Raw genomic sequence first — 22,603 nt, 5'->3', positions numbered from 1 at the left:
CACTGTATATAGACTTTTTGTTTTCTTTTTTCGACGGTATTATTGACTGTATGTTTTGTTTATTCCATGTATAACTCTGTGTTGTTGTATGTGTCGAATTGCTATGCTTTATCTTGGCCAGGTCGCTGTTGCAAAGGAGAACTTGTTCTCAACTAACCTACCTGTAACAATACTGGGAGACCATTGCCGTTATCCTAAAGATGACGGGTATGCTTTTGCTGAAAGCAATTAAAAGCTCTCTGCTTTCCCTGACCTCTGTGTCGCTGAGTTGACAGAACCACTGGATTATCTCTAGGAACATTATTTGAATACAATATTCTCTTACATTATGTCAGTCATCAACACCTATTCGTGGTCATATTTTCAACAAAGTGAAGAGCGAAGGATGTTGGTGGGGGCTACCCAGGATTGTCTGGATCTAACAAGGTTTGTTTGGAGTCCACGATGAATGTAGTCTGCTGAGCAGGCACTGGTCTGGTCTGGTCTAGTCTTGTTGACTGGGCTCGCCTGATCCGGAAGGAACTTCCACCCACGGTTGACCTCTTCCTCGATCCTCCACTACGCCCTGGCTGGGTTGTCTGAGACTGGGTGGTAGCAGTCTTATCCACATTACGCGGGTCCTTCTGACTTCCAGGATGTGCAGCATTATGCAGTCGGCCTGAAATTTGAAGCACATGCTCACACTACTACACACCTACATATTGTAGTGACCTTAACCAAACACCTAGCGACCTCATCAAGAGGTTCGGACCTCTTGGCGTCACAGTTAAGTACCCCTCATATTTTATACAATGTACACTATAGCCAGCACAGGACACATCCTGATTCACATATTGTCACCAGTTTGTCATCGCCACTAGATGGTACTGTGCACAAGAAAGACTGGCTTCATTAGCAGGCTTCTCGCCTTCTGCTACCGGTATACAGTTTTCGGTTGTAGGCATATTCCTTCAAATGAGACAGTCAGCTAATATTTTAAGTGTTCCCTGGAGATAAACGCATAAGGAACACGTAATGGTCAGATTTTGTCATCTATTCAAAACAGTGTTTGGATTTTTCCATGACCATGTTCACCATTTACGTCGTATGAGGCTGATGGAGGATGAATGAACGGGTTCCCAGTAGCAATATGGGGTGAATGTTATTGCTATCATCAGGCGTCTGCAGGGTTCAGAACCTCACTCCTTCCTCTGGTTTCTCCGTGTGTGAGTGAGTCAATGTTATGGAACTGGCCTGAGGACAGGATAGGAGGTGGTCAGCCAAGGACGTCTGTGGCGTCTGCTGGCCCCAGATCTGCTCGCTTGGCTCCTTCCACTCATCTTACTGTCACACATAAAATCATAATGTCACTTCACAGCCCCACAAGTACTCCAACAGACAGTATTTGACCCTGACGTTAGAGATCATTCAGATATCTTTGAGAGATGCTTGAGTAATCCTCGCCTATACAGTTATAACATACAGACATTTTAGATTTTTTAATTTCACCTTTATTTAACCAGCTAGGGAGTATACCTGGATGATGAGCATCTGAGCAATAACTGAAGTAGTGGGCAAAGCCACAGAAAGCACACTACATGACTAAAAGTATGTGGACACCTGCTCGTCGAACATCTCATTCCAAAATCATGGGCATTAATATGGAGTTGGTCTCCACTTCGCTGCACTCTTCAGGGAAGGCTTTCCACTAGATGTTGTAACATTGCTGCGGGGACTTGCTTCCATTCAGCCACAAGAGCGTTAGAGAGGTCGGGCACTGATGTTGGGCGATTAGGCCTGGCTTGCAGTCTGTGTTCCAATTCATCCCAAAGGTGTTCAATGGAATAGAGGTCAGGGCTCTGTGCAGGCCAATCAAGTTCTTCCACACTGATCTCGACATCTCCTGGCATCCGCCAAACCCAGATTCGTCCGTTGACTGCCAGATGGTGAAGCGTGATTCATCACTCCAGAGAACGCGTTTCCACTGCTCCAGAGTCCAATGGCGGCGAGCTTTACACCACTCCAGCCGACGCTTGACATTGCGCATGGCGATCTTAGGCTTGTGTGCGGCTGCTCAGCCATGGAAACACATTCTTGTGCTGACGTTGCTTTCAGAGGCAGTTTGGAACTCGGTAGTGAGTGTTGCAACCTAGGACACTGGCGATTTTAACGCGCTACGCACTTTAGCACTCGGCGGTCCCGCTCTATGAGCATGTGTGGGCCGACCTCTTTGTGGCTGAGCTATTGTTGCTCTTAGAAGTTTCCACTTCCCAGCACTTACAGTTGACCGGGGCAGTTTTAGCAGGGTCGAAATTTGAGGAACTGACTTGTTGGAAAGTCAATGAGCTCTTCAGTAAAGCCATTCTATTGCCAATGTTTGTTTATGGAGATTGCATGGCTGTGTGCTCGATTTTATACACCTGTCAGCAACGGGTGTGGCTGAAATAGCCGAATCCACTAATTTGAAGGCGTCCACATACTTCGAATCAAATCATAGATAATAAACAACGAGTAGCAGTAGTGTACAAAACGGAGTGGGGTCAACGTAAATAGTCCAGTGGCGATTTTATTAATTATTCAGCAGTCTTATGGCTTGGGGTAGAAGCTGTTGTGCCATTTGGTCCTCGACTTGGCGCTCCTGTACCACTTGCCGTGTGCTAACAGAGAAAAGTCTATAACTTGGGTGACTGGAGTCTCGTTAACAATTTATATACTTATATATATATATATATATACTTTTTTTTCTTCTGATTTCTCAGGGGGTGCTGCAGCAATCTCAGCACCCCTATTTCTCACGGCTATGGTAGTGGGTGTAGAATTGACAAAGATAAACTCAGCTTGCTTAGAACCAGCGCTCCATGAAGAGCACGTCATCAATCTTCTCCATTTCATTCCAGGACGAGCTAAAATTTCAGTGCTCCTCACTGGTGTCATGTCTCCATGTTTTTGGTCATCCTCTCTTCCTTTAACTCCTTTCAATAGAAGGAAGTGAAACATTTTCTTTCTTTTCATGCAAGTACACCACAAGAGGATGTCAATAATCAATACACTAAGTTAACCCCCCAAAAGGTGGCAGTGTGACCTAAATCAATTACCTGAACTCGTACTGGGTGTGGGGTGAGCCCAGGCAAAGTATTGAACTTTAAACGGATCACCAAAAAAACAACAGTACAAACATTTAAACTAATAAAATGCATTTAGGTTTTTATTCATTTACAGTGACCAGATGGTCTGGTCCAAGGCCACAGACTTGGCTTCAAGATCAAATTAATACAGAGAGAGATTTATTTTTCCAATAATTTTATTTGACAGTTAAAAATAAGGTTGAAAATGAAATCAGCTTATAAATGTACACGTCACTTGTAAAACAAGTCATAGGCATATTTAATTATCAGAAATCTCCTAATAAATCACTTATTTTTCAAAATGACTAAATATACAGATCTTTATACGGCTATATCCTCATTGACATCATCAAAAGCGCAATTAGCATGTTTCTGCTTTGAGCTGTGGAGGAAGGGCGTGCCTCTCGATTCACCCCGGTGAAAAACGCTTCATTAAAATGCAATGGCTTCTTAGTATCGGAGGTTCGAGAGGAAAACAAAGCAGTCTACATTGTGTCCTTTAGTAGTCCACAAAATAAACCCAAATAAATATCTGTGGCCATATGGCTTTTTACCTGCTTGCTTTAGTCCACTGTATAATTGAGTCCACCTGTGTACCATAACTAAATACGATGACTATGGACACTACAGAAAGACACAAATGAAACTCCTGACCTGAACCCCAAATGATCAAACGTGTATTAGGCATATAGTACATACAAATATACTCGCACGTTCTTACTAAAACCCGAAAACATAGTGTCTGATTAATTGTCTGCATAAGGGATCCTTCCTAGACAGTTGTTGAAAATGTCCAACTGCAGTGATGGGAGGTTCACAGGTCTCAGAAGTAACAAAGAAGTCTCTTTATTCCTCGCTCTCCTGCTCCCCTGGCCTGGCTCGAACCACGGCCCTTGTGTGATGTCAATGCTCTGTGGTATCAGATTCGTCCTTACTGGCAGTATCGAGCAGATCCCTCACATTGATTACAGTGAGGTTTATATTTTTATGCTGTCTCGTGTAGGGATTGTACCTTGATGTTAAACCGGCGTATCTTGTTGCAGCTCTCATACGCCTACAAAATGACCATAGTTGAAGCCAACATTTGAGCCACATTCGGAGAAAAGCGTAACAACCCAGCTAACAGAACACGGGTCGAGATTCCAGCTAACAGAACATGGGTCGAGATTGTAAAAAAAAAGAGGCTCTATTGCAAAGGTAGGTCTTAGGAGCCCAAATGATGTGCTAACCTCAGGGGCCGAAGCCAATTCACAGAGAGTACATGATTATCATAGTCATGCCATTAAAAGAAAGATGTTGCCATTTGAAATACTTTTCTAGAAGGGGCAACATTTCAAACAGAGACAAAAGCGATATGAAACTCTGGACAAGGTCAAAGAAAGTTGATTGTTCAATGACAAAGCAATCTGAACATAGCAGGCTCCTACGTGAAGTTCTGTGTTTGAGAACGTTTACAATAGTCATAGCTAATGCTACATATGAAATGTGGGACGAATCAAGGTCTAGTCTGTATTGCACATAAATACATTGTTAAGTTCAGAGAAATGCTTATTCAAGTTTGCATAAAATGTTCAATATATTCCCAGCACGGTATGAAATCAACCGTTGAAGCTAAATGGATGACGTTCAAAGGATGCCTGTGCAGACAAAAATAAAAACCTAAAATGATTGGGTAACCACGATGACAATAGCACGGTACAGGTCTTTCCATCTCCAGCGTAACCGTCCACCAACAAGTACGGTGTTCTATGTTTTGATTTTTTTAGGCCACATTAAGGCTAGAGGGGAATTGAACTTCACTACCGTCTGGTTTGCTTCTTCGCGATCTGGCCTGCAGTCAAATGAGTGAGCAGCAGCAGTTTGTTGGGTACCCTCCTGCAAAGACATCCTCGCCCCTCGATCATCCCCACAGAGCAGTTAAAAGATAAGACGCTTCTAACCCCTCATACAGGGTCAGATAGTTTTCATCCTCCCTAATGGTTAAGGTTAGGATTGGGGGTCTGGTGGTTAAGGGAAACAACTCCTACCCCCTTGCCATCCCTGTGGCAGCCCAGGCTCAGGAGGCATACTGGGGCAGCTACTGCTCAGAGAGTCAGCTTGGCCTGTCTTTTGTTTGTGTGGGAGGAAGGGGATGGATTACGGTCTGTGTGCTGAATGGACTAAGCTCTGGTCAGCTAACTTTACGCTGGGTTGGCTGGCTGGGGCTCAGAATCCGCTTCGACAGCCGGATACAAGGGGATCCAAAATTAGCTTGACCACCCTGCTAGTGAAGCCTCAGGTTATGGGGGGAGGGAGGGGGCCCCCCAAAGTGCTTAGAGGGATAGAGAGAGAGCGAGGTAGAAAAGCAAAAGGACAGATATGAAGGAGAAAGGAGCACCTCGGGGTCAGTGAGGTGCCACCTGAGACAGACAAGCATATTTTGTACACTTCCATGAGTGTACAAAACATTGGGAACACCTGCTGTTTCCATGAGACTGACCAGGCGAAAACTATGATCCCTTATTGACGTCACTTGTTAAATCCAGTTCAAAATCAGTGTAGATGAGGAGACAGGTTGGAGGGAGAGAAGACCGCTTAAAAGAAGGATTTGTTTTAAAGCCTTGAGACATGGATTGGGTTCGCGTATCATTCAGAAGGTGAATGTGCAAGACAAAAGATTTAAGTGCCTTTGAACGGGGTACCAGGCACTCCGGTTTGAGTCAAGAACTGCGATGCTGCTAGGTTTTTCCACGCTCAACAGTTTCCTGTGTGTATCAAGAATGTTCTGCCACCCAATGGACATCCAGCCAATTTGACACAACTGTGGGAAGCATTGGAGTCAACATGGGCCAGCATTTGAACAACTTGTAGACGCCATGTCCTGACGAATTGAGGCTGCAAAGGGGGGGGGGGGGGGGGGCAACAAAATATTAGGACGGTGTTCCTAATGTTTTGTACACTCAGTGTATATTAAAAACAGAGGCATACTCCAATCATCTTCACATTTCACCTCGGGGTTGTTATGTGGCACAGCATGAGGGCGGGGCTCTAATCATTGTCACTTTACAGTACATACAAAAAATAAAAAGAGATGTGGGGGACAGCACGTGGAAAAGAGCCATGAAAACACCACAGTCAATTTGAACTTCAACAACAAACAAGACAAATGATCGAAAAAGGCAGCGGTATACTTCGGATTTTTCGAGATCTATGAAAAGATTATTCCTGAATCTAGAGACAGAAGACTTCAGCAGTAAAACTAGAGTTTTCCCCCTAGGATATTGTTTCGCTTTCTTCCTTGAAGGCACACAAACTACTACGCAAGTATAATCAAGTGTGCAAAAAAAGCTTATTAAAAGAATAGGAAAAATAGTTTGTATTTCACTTGAGGGAGGATCATGGTAGGAATCTATGCCGGGGGGGGGGGGAATATGTGCTTTACAACCGATCCAAATTACTCTGCGATTTATATTGGCACTTAGTTACTGTTAGTGCAGGCGCAGACCCCTTGCACATGCCATGCAGTTCCCACCTGCAGTGTCTCACATCTGGGGGGGGTAGCAATTCTGCTGTGATTTGGGTTGGGTCATTTTTGCAGGGGGAGGAGGGTAGAGGTCTCAGTGGACAGTGTGACCCCAGAGTTAGTGTGGTGAGTGACACAGAACACCCTTCTCAGAGTGAGTGGTCTGGCTAGATCAATCAAATCGACCAACCAACCCTCCCACATTGAAGTCACGCATTCAAAAATATATATCACACTCTTTAATGGTAGACATTGAAAAGCAGCACTTTGGAGTCTCTCCCTTCTGTTACTCATCTCTTATAATTCCCCAAATCACCTCTCCGCTGTAAAGAGCAGCGGTAAAGCCATTATCCAGGGTTCCTCTTATCCAGTCCGGTCTCTCCATCACGCCTCCTCTTCACTCCTACTCTCATCTGGGACCTAGTTAATGGGGGCTTGCGGGTTGACGATGACCTGGATGACAAAGTCCTTCTGGATCTTGGTGTCCTGCAGGCGGGTCTTGTCCGTGAGCAGCTTGCCCGAGAAGAACCAGCGCTGGTGGGCCGTGTCGATGTCCTCCTGGGCCTGAAGCTGCTTCTTCAGCTGCCCGATGGGGTCGGCCATGCTGGCGCTAAGGCGCAGGTCCTTGCCCGTGGAGAGGCGCACCTTGAGCTGGAACTCTTTCTTGGGGGCGGTGGTCGGCTCGGGGTTGTCACTGGGGTCCTCGTCGCTGCGCTCGGTGATCAGGTTGACCGGAGGGGCCAGGCAGTAGACGGGCAGCTGGTAGCAGCTACCTAGCTCGTCATAACACTCTGTCAGGGACCCTGGAACACACAAAGGTAAAACATGTTTGGGTTGTGAAATGTGTTCTTTCACTACTGCACAGAAAGTTGTCTTGACTCAGGCATGAATCAAAGAAACAGATTTTATTATCAGGTTAATAGTTGTCCAATCAGAGCATGGTGTAATATCGCCATTGTTCCAAACCAAATGTACTGACAGTCTATTCAGGTTTCAAAATGTGCACGCAGGGACGATAGCTTCCCCCATAACACAGTTCTGCAGTGTAATGCTGGCTCCTTCACCATGGCATGAACCAGGTCTTGTCTGTCTGTGGTCCTCACCGTGAGGCAGTGTGATGCTGGCTCCATCCACTATGGCCTGGGCCAGCTCGTGGTCGTTGCACTCCAGGGCCACAGTGGCCGCCTTCAGGGCGTCCCATATCTCCTTGCGTCCCTCGAAGGCCGGGGCCGTGTCCCAGAACTCATCCCTCTTACTGCGGAGCTGGCCCTCTGTCATGGGGTAGTCACTCTTCCACTTGGGCTTGTCCTTCTTGAGGGGCTCATTGCGACCTGCAGGGAGGAATCAGATGTTTTTTCTAGTATCAACCTATAGACTATGTGTCACAATATTGTTACACAGTTTGCATTGAAACAAGTACGGTTTTAGTCACATGCCTAGGTAATATACAGTACTGTATACTGGGTTACATCCCATATAGGCTTGGGTGGTATGCCGTATACACTGGGTGGTGGGTCCTTGTGTGCACTGACGGTAATACCCCGATATGGTACAGGAACAATATGAAAATCTGCATAGTGCCCAACCTTAGTGCCGATATCAATTATAGCCTGCCTATAGATTACCAGGGTTTGTTCTGGATCAAAAGAGGCTTAGGTGGTGGGCGTGGCAGGGGGCACGGCTAAATGTTCACACACACCACATCTTGGCGGCGTAGCATTTTAAAAGCCAATTTCCAGCAATTCCCCAAATTTCCCTGTGCTAAGAGAAATGACCTCGAATTCTATGCATTTTGCCACGGCTAATGCAGTGTTGTTTTGCTCAAACAAGCTATTCTCCTTGACCGTCTAGCTTTTATTTTGGTGATTGTAACATGCTCACCACACCTGTCGCGTTACTTCGCAGCGTTGCCAAAATAAATGTACACATATATTGTTATTCAATCATTTCATCCAAACCGCTCACACGCGTCAACGAGCGTCTGGGCACTAAAATAGAAGTTGGTTCTATTTTTGATGCTTGACGCGCTGCAAGTCCCGCCTCTCCCATCTCTTCATTGGTTTTTAGAAGCATATATCCATGTGGGTGATTGAAAGCTGAAGTGAGGTCCACACACCAGTCCAGTTTGAGGTGGTAATGCACCTTAGAAAGTTGGTTGCCAACCGCCATAAAGTCCACAGAAAAAGAAGACTGAAGGAGGAGAGATTACTAGAAATTAGCAAGGTTTACCTTTATATCTGTGGACTAATTGTCAGAGTAAAGGACCTTGTGCATTTCAGGTAAAATAACAACCCAATGTTTATATCCCAGAACAAATTAGCTAGCAACAGCAAGCTAGTTATCTAAATTGCCATGAGTGGTTTCATGCATTTCAACCTGTCCCAAATTAATATGAGTTGGTTCAGAGTTTGCTTCGACATTTCAACCTGCGTGTCCCGATGGCGTCTGGTGTGGCTGGACAAAATCAAAATACGTGCCATGGCGCACACGCGTACCCGGTCTAGTCAGCATGTTAATTCTCAAATATTAGAATAAGAATATATAGACATTTTTTTACATTATCTGTTTTAGTCATTTAAGTTTACACTGAAAGAGTTTTCCCACCCCAAATGTTGTTGAATTTACATGCTTTCAATGGCAGAAAAATCCGGTTACACAATATAGTTAGGCAAAAACGTATTCTCCAATAGAAATCCCAGCTCACACTTGTAGGCAATGTCATGGCGACGTTAGCTAGCTAAACTCATGCGCAGAAACACGTCATCGGGTCTATCAAAGGCAATCCTTCGATATAAAGTTGCTTTCGACAAAAACAACGTGTCAGTTTGTAACTTTCACGAGGTTGGAGTAATAACATGTTCAACCACTTAAGACATTGGCTCGAATCCAGGTTGTGCCTTTAAGAAGAATGTCACTTCTCTTTGACTTCTCAAACCCCAAACCCAGGCCTGTTCTGCTTAGTATGTTTTGCAAGAGTTCCCGGAAGTCTCGCGATGTTGCCCCTCTGGGTTTACAATCTCTGTGGTTAAGTTGCACATCGCTTTCAACGACTCCCAAAGTTAGATCCTAGACATGTCCAAGGAATCCACGTAATAAACATGTTAACATCTAGGTATGGGGGCATGGTGTACTTTGCACATCGCTGGCTATATAATCTAGCACCTGATAGGGAATGTTCTCTGCATAGTGCATTCGGAAAGTGTTCAGAAAGTGTCCTTCACTTTTTCCAAATGTTGTTACGTTACAGCCTTCTAAAATTGATTCAACTAATGTTTTTCCTCATTAATCTACACACTATACCCCATAATGACAAGGCGAAAACAGAATGAACCTAAGCACACAGCAAATACAACGAGGACTTGAACCCGATCTAACATCTCTGGAGAGATCTGAACATAGCTGGGCAGCGACGCTCCCCATCCAACCTAACAGATATTAAGAGGATCTGTAGAGAAGAATGGGAGAAACTACCCAAAAACCGGTGTGCCCAAGCTTGTAGCGTCATACCCAACAAGACTCGAGGCTATAATCGCCGTCATTGTAAATAAGAATATGTTAACTGATTTGCCTAGTTAAATAAAAGGTTAAACAAAATAAAAATACCCCAAAAATATATATATAGAAAAAGGGAAAAGCGATTTAATCAATTTTAGAACAGGGCTGTAACGTAACAAAATGTGGAAAAAGTCACAGGGTCTGAATACTTTCCAAATGAACTGCATGTCCTGCCTAATGATTTGATAAAGCAGCCATTCATATTTATACAAAAAACGTTCGAGTTTCGATGCAAGGAGAATAATGACCTAGTAAAATAATGTTTGAGGGGGGGGGGTTTAGACAATGGGGGGGTATTACTATGTGCAAAGATAGAGCAAAAAATGTTGTGGCGTCAATGCCTGGTATATCATGACATTACAATAGGATATTCAATAGCCTCCGTACAACAAGGTCATAATACCATATTGCTGCGTGTACCAGACACATGAAAAGGCTGGAGTCCTTAAAACTGCCCTACAAAGACACTCAGGAAGCTGATAGACATGACCTTGCTCTGGCTATGCCACAGCCTGCCTTGGCAGCGTTAGATATTCCACAAGGACTAATACACATCTAATCCATTCCTCATCAACATTATAACAAAGTCCTCCCCTCTCTGCCAGAATCAGGGCAGCAAGGTGGGCCATAAAACATCTTCTGCACATCTCCCATTCCGGTGTTTAATTGCTATATTGAACTTCGCCACCATGGCCTATTTATTGCCTTACCTCCCTTATCCTACCTCATTTGCACACACTGAAAATAGACTTTATCTACTGTATGTTTTGTTCATTCCATGTGTAACTCTGTGTTGTTGTATGTGTCGAACTGCTTTGCTTTATCTTGGCCAGGTCGCTGTTGTAAATGAGAACTTGTTCTCAACTAGCCTACCTGGTTAAATAAAAGGTGAGAAAGAAAAAAGGTGAGAAAAAAAGACCAGAGCGATCTAAAACTCTGCACATTTGCATGAGAGACCAAAGGAGGGATTCCGAGCATACAGTGGAGTCGTTTGGACAATAACAGACTGCCGGAATATTTCCCTTTCTGTGCCATTCCCGGTCCAGATATTGTTTGGCACCCTCGGTCTTGCACTGGGTACACAAAGTATGGGAGTTGTGCATTCCTATTCCCCAAACGTCTCGCTTGGCACTGACATAACAGTTAACAAGACATTAACGGAGTGTTAGGGCCTGCCCGCCTGGAGAATCTCTCTCTACATTGCCAGTGACGCCCCCCCCAAAATCAATGTTTATAATTAGAGCATGCAGACAGTACTACACACGTACATCTGAAACATCAGCCATGCTTACCATTGGATTAGCACTGCACACACCTATCGGGGCAGCCTTGCCGGGAAAAAACACTTTTCAGCACCAGGCTGGCCCGGCATACAGAGCTTCTAAAGTGCATCCTGTCTCGGTCTCTAACGCATAACCTAAAGGCGAGACGGCTTAATTGGACTCTGGCAGACAGCTGACAAGTAGCTCTCAGAATGGCATAGAGAGGAGGGTACCGGTCTCCCCGGACATTGTGCCAAACTGAGCAGCTGAGTTTTAGAGTCGGCACCGGAGCGTGACTTCGGCACAGACTGTCGCGGGTACTAAACAGGCCTAACCCAGGTTAGCTTGCAACCGAGCGAGCATTTAAACAGGTTCAAAGAAGGGAGAATACAGAGCTGGCGATTGTGGTCCTAAAATGACCAGCGAGAGGTCTTGCTGGTTTTCATTGTCAAGTAGGCGAACCAAGAGCAGCAAGGAGGGGCAACAAAGACAGTTGCCAAGTATCTAAAAGGTTGTCTTTCCTCCAAACAAATTATTTATAGTGCAGGCAGCTTACACGGAGTAACTAAATCGGGAAGACACACTGTAGGATTTTGTAGGGCGTGTAACGTTGGGTCTTTCTACTAGCACTCAGGCAGAGTGGTGGACAAGTCTACAAGAGCTGTTGGATTAGGCAGCACACAGGACCAAGACACACAGCTGTGTGTGTAACACTATGATGTCGTAAGGGACACGATACATGTTCAACTCAACATACAGGCTAAGTCTTGGGAAAAAAGGACCAGAAGACTTACCAGTCATCATATACAGAGCCTTCAGAAAGTATTTACGCTCCCTTGACTTATTCCACAATTTGTTGTGCTACATCCTGAATTTAACATGGGATCAAATTGAGATTTTTGGTCACTGGGCTACACATGTCAAAGTGGAGTCAATAAGTATTATGGCAAGCCTAAACAAGTTCAGGAGTAAAAATGTGCTTAACAAGCCACGAGTTGAATGGCTGTGATAGGAGGAAACTGAAGATGGAGAAACAGCATTGTAGTTACAACACAATACTAAGCTAATTGACAGAGTGAAAAGGAAGCCTGTACAGAATTTAAAAATATATTCCAAAACATGCATCCTGTTTGCAACAAGGCACTAAAGTATACTGAAAAAAAAATGTGGCAAAGCAATTAACTCTGTCCTGAATACAAAGTGTTATGTTTGGGGCAAATCCAATACATTACCGAGTACTACTTGCCATATTTTCAAGCATAGTGGTGGCTGCACATTGGAAGCTGCGTACGCGTGCTTCTCCCCTCAGACTGCCATGCAGAAGAAATATTAACCAGCGCAGAGAAGCACGAGACTGAACTCAACGTAGAGTTTTCCCCTTTAGTTACCAACATCAACATTTCGCTCTACTGTGGGAATTGTGCTCGAATCAACACAATATTAGCCACTTTCAATGTAACATACCGAAAAACAAAAATGAAATATGCAAGAGTATGCTAAACTAACGGTGCAAGAGATTCTTGTAGACAGAGTGCATTGGAGTAGGATTCTATTGCTTTGACAGGCGTGACTCAGGCCTGTACTCTACACAGACCGGTATGCCATAACCAATCAGAGCTGCAGTAGGCCTATGTGCAAATAGCCATTTCTATATATGGATCTGTGCAGTTCACTTTGAACTGGACTGTGTTTACAACATGAGTGGTTGCGAGTTCATGCGCATGTTTTGAGATCAAAGCGACAGCTGCATGTAGCAACCTGTGCACATTTGATCATTTTCTTTGCTAGTTAGTGAGTTATTATCCCAGTTATAGCTCATTTATAGTTAATGGGGCAGTGGTTGCTTCCTACAAGAGCACAAAATGTGTGCATTTCTAACTCTTTGAAAAGCAAGTCAGGTAAAGAGCTATTTTTTTTTATGTCTTAAAGGGGCAGTGTATTTTGAGACGGTCTTGAATTAGGTAAGTGGCCAATAGGCAGAGGGTAGCACAATTATTCTGATTGTGTAATAATGGTACGGGAATAATGCATTTTATTTTGTAAAATGGTTTCTTGCGTCAAACATTTTCAGTCACCTTGTCTGAAGGACACGTGGATAAACAGGTTGTCAGGCCCTGCATGTTTTCTGTGTGTTTTCCCCCCTCTATAGTCTCATGGAATGTAGGCCTACATTGAATAACACACATTTACTGGTACTGTTGCCTGAATGATAGAACAGCTATTTCCATGTTAAAATGCTATGGGATGCATTTTTCTCCATTGTTTTTGATGGTAGGCCACACCGGAAGGCCTACATTATGATCAAGTAGCCACAGTAGACTACTTGGCCACTGTTAAAAGTGTAACTTAAAGCGGGTACAGCCTCAGCAGTCACAGTAAACACACGCCTGAAGTTGCACAGAATTCTGCTCTCAGCAGACCTGAAATTTGCTCAGTGCCGATTTTTTTCTGAGGGAACATTAGCTATGGGTATGCTTGTAATCATTAAGGAATGGAGTTTTTCCAGGATAAAAAGAAAGAAAGCTAAGCACGTGAAAAATCCTAGAGGGAAAAAAACGTGTTCAGTCTACTTTCCATCAGACACTGGGAGATTTCCGCTGGATAATAAACTAAAACAAGGACAAATCTACACGAGTTGCTTACCCAGAAGACAGGAACTTTCCCTAAATGGCCGAGTTGACTTCAATCTGCTTGAAAATGTACGGCAAGACTGGAAAATAGTTTTCTAGCAATGATAAACAACCAACTTGGCAGCGCTTGAAGAACTTACAAAATATTATACAATCCAGGTGTGCAAAGCTCTTAGAGACTTACCCAGAACGACGCACAGCTGTAACCGCCGCCAAAGGCGATGCTAACATGTCTAACATAACATTCTAACTCATGGGTGTGAATGAGATATTTAATTTTCAATAAATAGGCAAACATTTCAAAAATCATGTTTTCACTTTGTCATTATGGGGTATTGTGTATAGATGGGCGAGGTAAGAAAAAAAACATTTAATCCATTCTGAATTCAGGCTGTAACAACAAAATGTGGAACAAGTTAAGAGGTGTGAATACTTTCTGAAGCCACTGAAGCCTAGACTAGGCCCCTGGTAAAAGTCTACAGACTAGGCTAATGTGTAGTCCTGATTACCAGTTAACAGATTTGGCAACACAATCTAGCAAATAGTTCAGAAATGTTTACGGCCCATTTGCAGGTGTGCAGATGGGAGCATTTCCTCTGGCCACCCATCGTGAATCAGTGTTGCCAAAGCATTGGAGACACATTACAGCCACATGACGCAATAGCAGGGTGTGCTCCTCATGTGTGGCTTGTAAAAGTTGTTAAATGAGTTGAGGTTATGAAGGGGCAGATAACACCACACTTGGGTGTTGGTGAAATGCATTTTACAGACATGATTGCATTACAGAACATAACTTTTCATATCGTTTCAGGACACGAAGAAATAGCCCACTGCTACAGCCTGTTAAAAAGCATGATCTTGGGTGCAAATTAATAAGTTACAATCATAGCTCCTCCCCTCCCCTGATACTACTAAATACAGGGTGGATTTCTGTGCCTAGAGGCCTACAGCCTGCTTTCACCTCTGCAATGTCAACATTGAAGTAGGCCAATTTCAGCCCTGAACCAACAGAGCTGAAAAGCACATCCGCAAGACTAGGAAGTATCCCTTTCACATACAGTACTGCCATGTAGGAATAAATTATATGAAAGTCAAAACTAGGCTTGGGCCAAGACCGATTTACTGTGGAGTCGTTCCATGATTTTTCAGCAAGCTATGACACCGATTGTTCTGAAATTGTTGTTAGAAACAGGTAAGATTGGCATTACTGAAACATTTTGTTGAAATGTAATTAGATCTGAGAAATTACACTAATTGATTGTACCCAGTGGCCATTTTAAAAATGTATAGGATTCAGATAATATTCAATAAATATAGTACCCAACAGCCGGTTTGGACCAAACTATACCCTACTAATGAGTAAGACAAGAGGAATCCCAAATAAGTTGTCAAAAGCAACCCAAGGACCCCCCCCCCACACTCATGCAAATCCTACCCCAACAACCAGTGTCAATTATCTATGTTTGACCAGTAGTATGAAGCTGCGGCTTGGGGTATTGCTTCTCCATAATATGTAATGTACACCTCCAGATTCCCCTTTGTTCAGAGAAATGTGTATTCAAAGTTGCTTGCATTATTTCACATGGCACACTGCATGACGGCCTGGTGCACATCCCGGTGGAACAGTCATTGTAAGGGACATGAAGTGACTTATTACCGGCCTGGGAGCACATCTACTCTACCTGCATCGAGCACTCACTGCTCCAAAGGCCTCTACAAGTCATTGTTGGTTCTTCAGTCAGATATATATGCTAGATCCACAGATCTGGTGTATGACAATACACTAACAAAGTCTGCAACGGCACATTGTGACAGTCCCACAGTCAAGACTATTTTCAAAACTGGGCTGAGGTGATGATCGGTCCAAAAGGTTTAGGTGGCAGAGGGATCTTCCTGCTTTCCGTGTCCCTTGGAAGTTTCCAATTTGTGTTTCATTACACCTAGACTATTTGTAGCCTGTAGCTTAAAAATCGCTGTACAAACTTACATCCAAAGTGCTTTAGCAGCTATCTACATTGCATCAGTCACTTAAAAAGACAACTAGCTATAAAAACAGTGAAACATGGCAATCTGCCACTATTTTTGCCTTCTGCAGGACTTGAGCATCGCACATTGAAACATTGTTGGTAAAGAAAGTCACCTCAAACACAAAGTCCCCTATAACTCCTTTGTATTATTGACACTAAATGAGTTTTATTAGGCGTATGTACAGGACACAGATGGTATACACCAGCCAACGAAATGCTTACTTCTAGGTTCCTTCGACAACGCAACAAATATAAGATAAGTATACGAGCTTAAAGTAAATGTCTCAGTAGAACAGAAAACATTTTAGCATACGCACAATACAGGAAGGCACAAATTATAGTACAACATTTACACGTATGGTGGATTCTTTTAGACGGCAATGAGGCCATTTACATCCCCAGAGCCAGATTAACTCGTGGATAACATTGGTGTCTCTGCAAGCAGTTTGAAGGAAGTCACTAACTAGTGCTAGTTATCATTGGCTCCCAAAAATGCCTCCAACTTCCTTCATACAGGACAGACATAAAAATGGTACCCGTGAGTTCATCTGACTCTGGGGAAGTAGATAAAGTGCATCATTAACAAAATCCCGAAGTATCCCTTTAAATTTGTTATGTCAGAGCAAAAGAACACAGCATTAGCCATGGCAAAACGCATAGTATTGCAGGAAATTAGCTTTGAAACGGCAAAAATGTATCTCAAGCCAATGGAGAAATATGTAGAATTGCAGAAAATTGGCTTAAAATTGCCTCCACACCAAGGTAAAGGCCTCTAAAATTCTCTGTCAAGTTTAGCCACGCTGAAAGGCCTTTGGCATCCCCCCTACAACGCCAACTACCTAAGCCCCTTTTTTGAACCCGGAGAAAACCCTGTGTGTGGATGGATGTTTGCGTAAGTGAGTGCATGCATGCTAAGGTGCAGAGAGTCAGTGCGGGTGGTTGTGATGCGTTTGTGTAACATGAAATGTACTGTATATGTGTGTACGTGAGTGAGTGCATGTGTGCTAAGGTACGAAGAGTCAGTGCAGATGGTCAGTCCAGTTCAAGTGTTCAGCAGTCTGATGGCTTATAGATAGTTTCTACAACAGTTCCTATCCTCCCGACAGTAAGGGAGTTAACAGCTCGTGGCTGGGGTGTGTGGGGAATTGATGCTTTGGAACTTCCTCAGAGACCGTTTCAAATAGAAACACAGCCCCAGTGACATACTGGATAATCTTCACCACCCGCTGAAGGGCCTTGCAGTCGTGGACGGCGCAATTCCCGTACCAGGCTGTGATGCAACCCATCAGGATTCTCTCGATGGTGCAGCGGTAGTATATGGAGAGGACCCAGGGTAGCATGCCAGATTTCTTCAGCCGCCCTAGGAAGTAGAGGCGCTGTTACACCCTCTTGACAAGCGTGGTGGCGTTGGTCCATGGTCTGTGACGTAGATGCAGAGGAACTTAAAATCTACTGCAGTCCCGTTGATGTGGATCGAGGCGAGTTCCCTCCTCTGCTTCCTGAATTTAACAATCAAGTCTTTTGTTCTGCTGACATTGGAGGAAGAGGTTGCTGTCCCACAATGCCAGTTCTCTTACCGCCTCCCTGTAGACTGACTCGTTGTTGTTGGTTATCAGGCCTACAATCGTGGTTCCTTCAGCAAACTTGGAGTTGGTGTCGTGCAAAGCCACGCAGTCATGGGTGAACAGGGAGTACAGCAGAGGGCAGAGGACACCCCCCTGGGGGGCCCATGTGTTAAGAGTCAGTATGGAGGAAGTGTTGTTGCCAATCCTCAGCCTGTGGTCTGCCTTTCAGGAAGTCCTTGGAGGGAACAATAGTGTTGAATGCTGAACTGTAGTCATTGAACAGCATTCTCACATAGGTGTTCATCTTGTCCAGACGTGTTTGGGCCGTGTGAATAGCGATGGAAATGGCATCTTCCGTGGATCTGTTGAACCAGTAGGCAAATTGGGGTGGGTCCAGTGTGCCTGGCATGCTGACCATGACCATCTCTGTTATTATCTACGCAGAGTCACTTTAAAAACTCTACCTACATGTACATATTACCTCCACTAACATGTACCCCCTGTATATAGCCTCGTTCTTTAGGTATTTTCTTAAAACTGCATTGTTGGTTAAGTAAACACTTCACTGTAAGGTCTACACCCGTTGTATTCGGCGCATGTGACAAACACTTTATTTTATTTCATGACGACAAGGGTGTATGCACGGGGCGATAGTAATTTGGGCATGTCACCTTGGTTTTCTTGGGAAACAGGATGATGGTGGTCTCCTTGAAGCAAGTGGGGACTACAACCTGGTACAAGGACAGGTTGAAGATGTCTGAGAAGATGCCCGCCTGCCAGCGCACACGCTGGGGACGCAGCAAGGGATGCCATCTGAGCCGGTCGCTTTGTGAGAAATTCTGTGAATACTCACTTAAGCGTCGAAGAGCGAAAGCGACTGGTCATCCGGAGGAATGAGAGCCTTCCTGGAAGGCTCAGTATCGTCTGCCTTAAAGCGAGCATAGAATGTGTTAAGCTTGTCTGGGAGGGAGGCGTCAGTAGGCATCACACAGCTGGATTTGCCTTTGTAGCCTGTTGTCCTTGCCACATGCATCGCGAGTCAGTTGTTGAACATCGATTCAAGTTTGAGTTTGTATTGTCTTTTTGAGTCCTTAAAGGATTTCCAGAGCTCGTACCTGCTTGCCTTGTACGGGTCGCACACCACCGAGTCATCAAAGTTATTTCTGCTGACATTGAATACTGCAGTATGGGCTCATCGTGCTACGGATTGGTCTGTTGATCCAGGGTATGTCTGGGCTGTTATTGTGGTTACATCAACACATTTCCAAATGAAGCCTGTGACTAGCGATGTACACTGAGTGTACAAAATACACCTACTCTTTCCATGACAGACTGACCAGGTGAATCCAGATGAACGCTATAATTCCTTATTGATGTCACTTGTTAAATCTACTTCAAAAATCTGTGTAGATGAAGTGGAGGAGACCGGTTTAAGATACATTTTTAAGCCTTGATACATGGATTGTGCCTTTGAACGGGGTATGGTAGATGCCAGACGCACGCAGTTTGAGTGTGTCAACAACTGCAACGCTGCTGGGTTTTTCAGGCTCAACAGTTTCCTGTGTGTATCAAGAAAGGTCTACCACCCAAAGGCCATCCAGCCAACTTGACACAACTGTGGGAAGCATTGGTGTCAACATGGGCCAGCATCCCTTTGGAACGTTTGACACCTTGCAGTCCATGCCGAACAAACTGAGGCTGTTCTGAGGGCAAAGGGGAGTGCAATGCTATTTATTTGTATTTATTTATTTAACTAGGCAAGTCAGTTAAGAACAAATTCTTATTTACAATGACGGCCTACCAAAAGGCAAAAGACATCCTGCGGGGACGGGGGCTGAGATTAAAAAAATAAATAACAAATATAGGACAAAACACACATCCTGACAAGAGAGACAACACTACATAAAGAGAGACCTAAGACAACAACATAGCAAGGCAGCAACACATGACAACACAGCATGGTAGCAACACATGGTAGCAGCACAAAACATCATACAAACATTATTGGGCACAGTCAACAGCACGAAGGTCAAGAAGGTAGAGACAACAATACATCACACAAAGCAGCTACAACTGTCAGTAAGAGTGTCCATGAGAGTCTTTGTATGAAGAGATTGAGATAAAACTGTCCAGTTTGAGTGTTTGTTGCTGCTCGTTCCAGTCGCTAGCTGCAGTGAACTGAAAAGAGGAGCGACCCAGGGATGTGTTTACTTTGGGGACCTTTAACAGAATGTGACTGGCAGAACGGATGTTATATGTGGAGGATGAGAGCTGCAGTAGATATCTCAGATAGGGGGGGGAGTGAGGCCTGAGGCCTAAGTTTCTTTTAAAATAAATAAGCATCAACCAGTGGGTCTTGCGATGGGTATACAGAGATGACCAGTTTACAGGAGTAGAGTGCAGTGATGATTCCTATAAGGAGCATTGCTGGCAAATCTGATGACCGAATGGTAAAGAACATCTAGCCGCTCGTGAGCACCCTTACCTGCTGATCTATAAATGATGTGTCCGTAATCTAGCATGGGTAGGATGGTTATCTGAATCAGGGTTAGTTTGGCAGCTGGGGTGAAAGAGGAGCAATTACGATAGAGGAAACCAAGTCTAGATTTAACTTTAGCCTGCAGCTTTGATATGTGCTGAGAGAAGGACAGTGTACCGTCTAGCCATACTCCCAAGTACTTGTATGAGGTGACTACCTCTAGCTCTAAAGCAGTAATCACACCTGTGGGGAGAGGGGCGTTCTTCTCACCAAACCACATGACCTTTGTTTTGGAGGTGTTCCAAACAAGGTTAAGGGTAGAGAAAGCTTTGTTGTAGAGCATTTACAAAATCCAGCTGAGTATAAGGATGTATCATCTGCATATAAATGGATGAGATATGCCTGAGATATGTTGTTGATGTAAATTGAGAAGAGCGTGGGGCCTAGGATCGAGCCTTGTAATGTTTGTACCCTCAATGTATATTCCACAACGTTGATGGATGAGTCCCGGGTGGATGAATCTTCGGACATATTCAATCAGTACTCTCAAAACACGTGTATCCTAGTTGTGTTGGTAGCTATTTATACAGCTGGTTGGTAGAGAGATAAGAGGAAGTAACTCATGAAAGTTCCCATTTGTGCCCTGTAAGATGGGGGGGGGGGGGGGGGGGCACGTTTTGATGACCATGTAACTCTCTCGGACAAGGTGACTTATCAAAATATTGTGTCGATTTAAAAAAAACTTGCACAAGACAGCTTGCAGAATTGTAAATTTAAAGAAATGTTGCCAATTGAATTTAATAATTACTAAATGTAGCTAACACTAGATAGTTAATCTAGAGTTTCTTACCTTTACCTCAATTTGGCAGTCTCGTTCAGATCATCATAGCATTTGTAGTTCATTATGATATACAAATTAGTTGAAAATATGGCTGTCTATACAATATTAACAAGTCACCTTGTCCTAGAGAGATTTACACGGTTAGCAAAACGTCACGCCAGGGTAAGCCTACACGAAGCACAGTCCTTATTTTAACTATGTGTTTCTAAAATCCCCTATGCGAAAAATATATGGTTGAAAAACGATTGGAACCATTTCCTTGTTTGACCGCTAGGTTTTATGGGTTTTAAGACTCATGTGGTACTATTGGGTATGCACTACACTTGAGAACCTAAGGAGAAAATCCTATTGGCCAGTATTATTGCACTGGGCCGGGGAGTTAGTGCATTGTAGTGCCATACCCAATGGAATTACTATCTGGTAAACATTTACCATGTAATGTAATGAACTAGGTTTGTATTCGATGCACTCAGACAACCAAGCGAATACTCGTTAACTTACCTCCACGTTTTCGGTGTGTCCTTCCACCGCTCCTGGATGAACCGTGGCCCTGTGTGTCCTCGCGTTCTCTCCCAACACATCCTCCCATGATTTGTATCAGATGGCTAACTATGTCGGGGCCCCATCATTAGCCAACTGCTAGCTGGTTCCAAAACAAATATATACAGATCCACTGTACAAAATTAACGAGGTCAAGTTAATGATCTTGATAGAAGAATCCACAAAGTAACGGAGGTAATGTGCACGCTGGTCGAACAACTAGCTAACAAGCACGGAAGCTAGCTAGCTAGCGTGCTAACAAGCTAGATAGTACGCTAGCTATCTCCGTTTTATTATTGTTTGATGTGATCCAACGTTCCAAAATCAGTTGTCACGTGCAGAATGTCTAGCCAGCTAAATTGTATAAATATAATGTCAACAATCATTGATTGCATTATAGTTAAACGCTAGATATTCCTCTATAAATACAAATTTAGACAAGTTCGCTTTCTTTGTAGCCAACAATTAAGCAACTTTCTTGCTAGCTAAAATTAGTAAGCATAATTTTATGCACTAGCGACCGGGTAAATATTCTAAACATATAGCTAACTAACTTCGATAAAACAATTGATTGTGGATATGGAGAATTTCCAACCCTTCTAATTTTTGTCAGCCTGGTTTTAAATCCCCCTTCCCTTTCTGGTGCAGATAGAAACACTTAACTTTTTACGCCTGCGCGTTCTCAGGGGGTCAAAGTATGGCACGTTACGAATACAGGGAGCAGCTTTCGAACGATGGAACGTTTTTTAAAAACGTTATTTTATGTTTCTTCAGAGAAAATATAAGTGTAATGATGCTCTATGTTTTTTTTGTTATTGTATTGTAATTAGAAATTGTATAAAAAAATATATAATAATATTGAAAGTCCTCAACCTTGCTAAACATTTACTTGCTATATTTAGCAGATGAATGGGCTAATAATTAAATACAATATAAGATTTCCAACATACATAGTTGTATTTGGAATATGCACTTGGCCACTACCACAACCAACAGATGATGTATTATTTGGTTAGTTAAATATCTAGCTACAGCTGTATTACCCTGCAAAAATGGAATTGCACCTTTAAAAATCGTCGTTAAAAATCATACGACGTT

The 22,603-nt window shown here is 43.6% G+C and overlaps 1 protein-coding gene across 1 annotated transcript; it reads right to left on the bottom strand.

The window, feature by feature from the left end:
* Window positions 1–3,262: 3,262 nt before the first annotated feature.
* Window positions 3,263–22,186, bottom strand: LOC129829174 (ubiquitin domain-containing protein 1). The gene is made up of 3 exons (XM_055890777.1): window positions 21,467–22,186; window positions 7,710–7,937; window positions 3,263–7,409 (listed from the first exon to the last, which is right to left on the bottom strand). Exons 1-3 carry the CDS (start codon window positions 21,552–21,554, stop codon window positions 7,027–7,029), a joined length of 699 nt encoding a protein of 232 aa, XP_055746752.1. The 5' UTR covers window positions 21,555–22,186; the 3' UTR covers window positions 3,263–7,026.
* Between the last annotated feature and the right edge of the window lie 417 nt (window positions 22,187–22,603).

This window comes from Salvelinus fontinalis, chromosome 30, assembly GCF_029448725.1.
Source record: "Salvelinus fontinalis isolate EN_2023a chromosome 30, ASM2944872v1, whole genome shotgun sequence".
Taxonomy (NCBI): Eukaryota; Metazoa; Chordata; class Actinopteri; order Salmoniformes; family Salmonidae; genus Salvelinus; species Salvelinus fontinalis.
This window is presented reverse-complemented; position numbering and strand designations above follow the sequence as displayed.

Coding starts and splice junctions, on each gene's coding strand:
- LOC129829174 (XM_055890777.1), bottom strand. CDS start 21,554: ATGGGAGGATGTGTTGGGAGAGAACGCGAGGACACACAGGGCCACGGT. Junction 7,938..21,466: donor GACACACCGAAAACGTGGAG/GTAAGTTAACGA, acceptor TCCTCCCTGCAG/GTCGCAATGAGCCCCTCAAG. Junction 7,410..7,709: donor CAGCATCACACTGCCTCACG/GTGAGGACCACA, acceptor TGTGTGTTCCAG/GGTCCCTGACAGAGTGTTAT.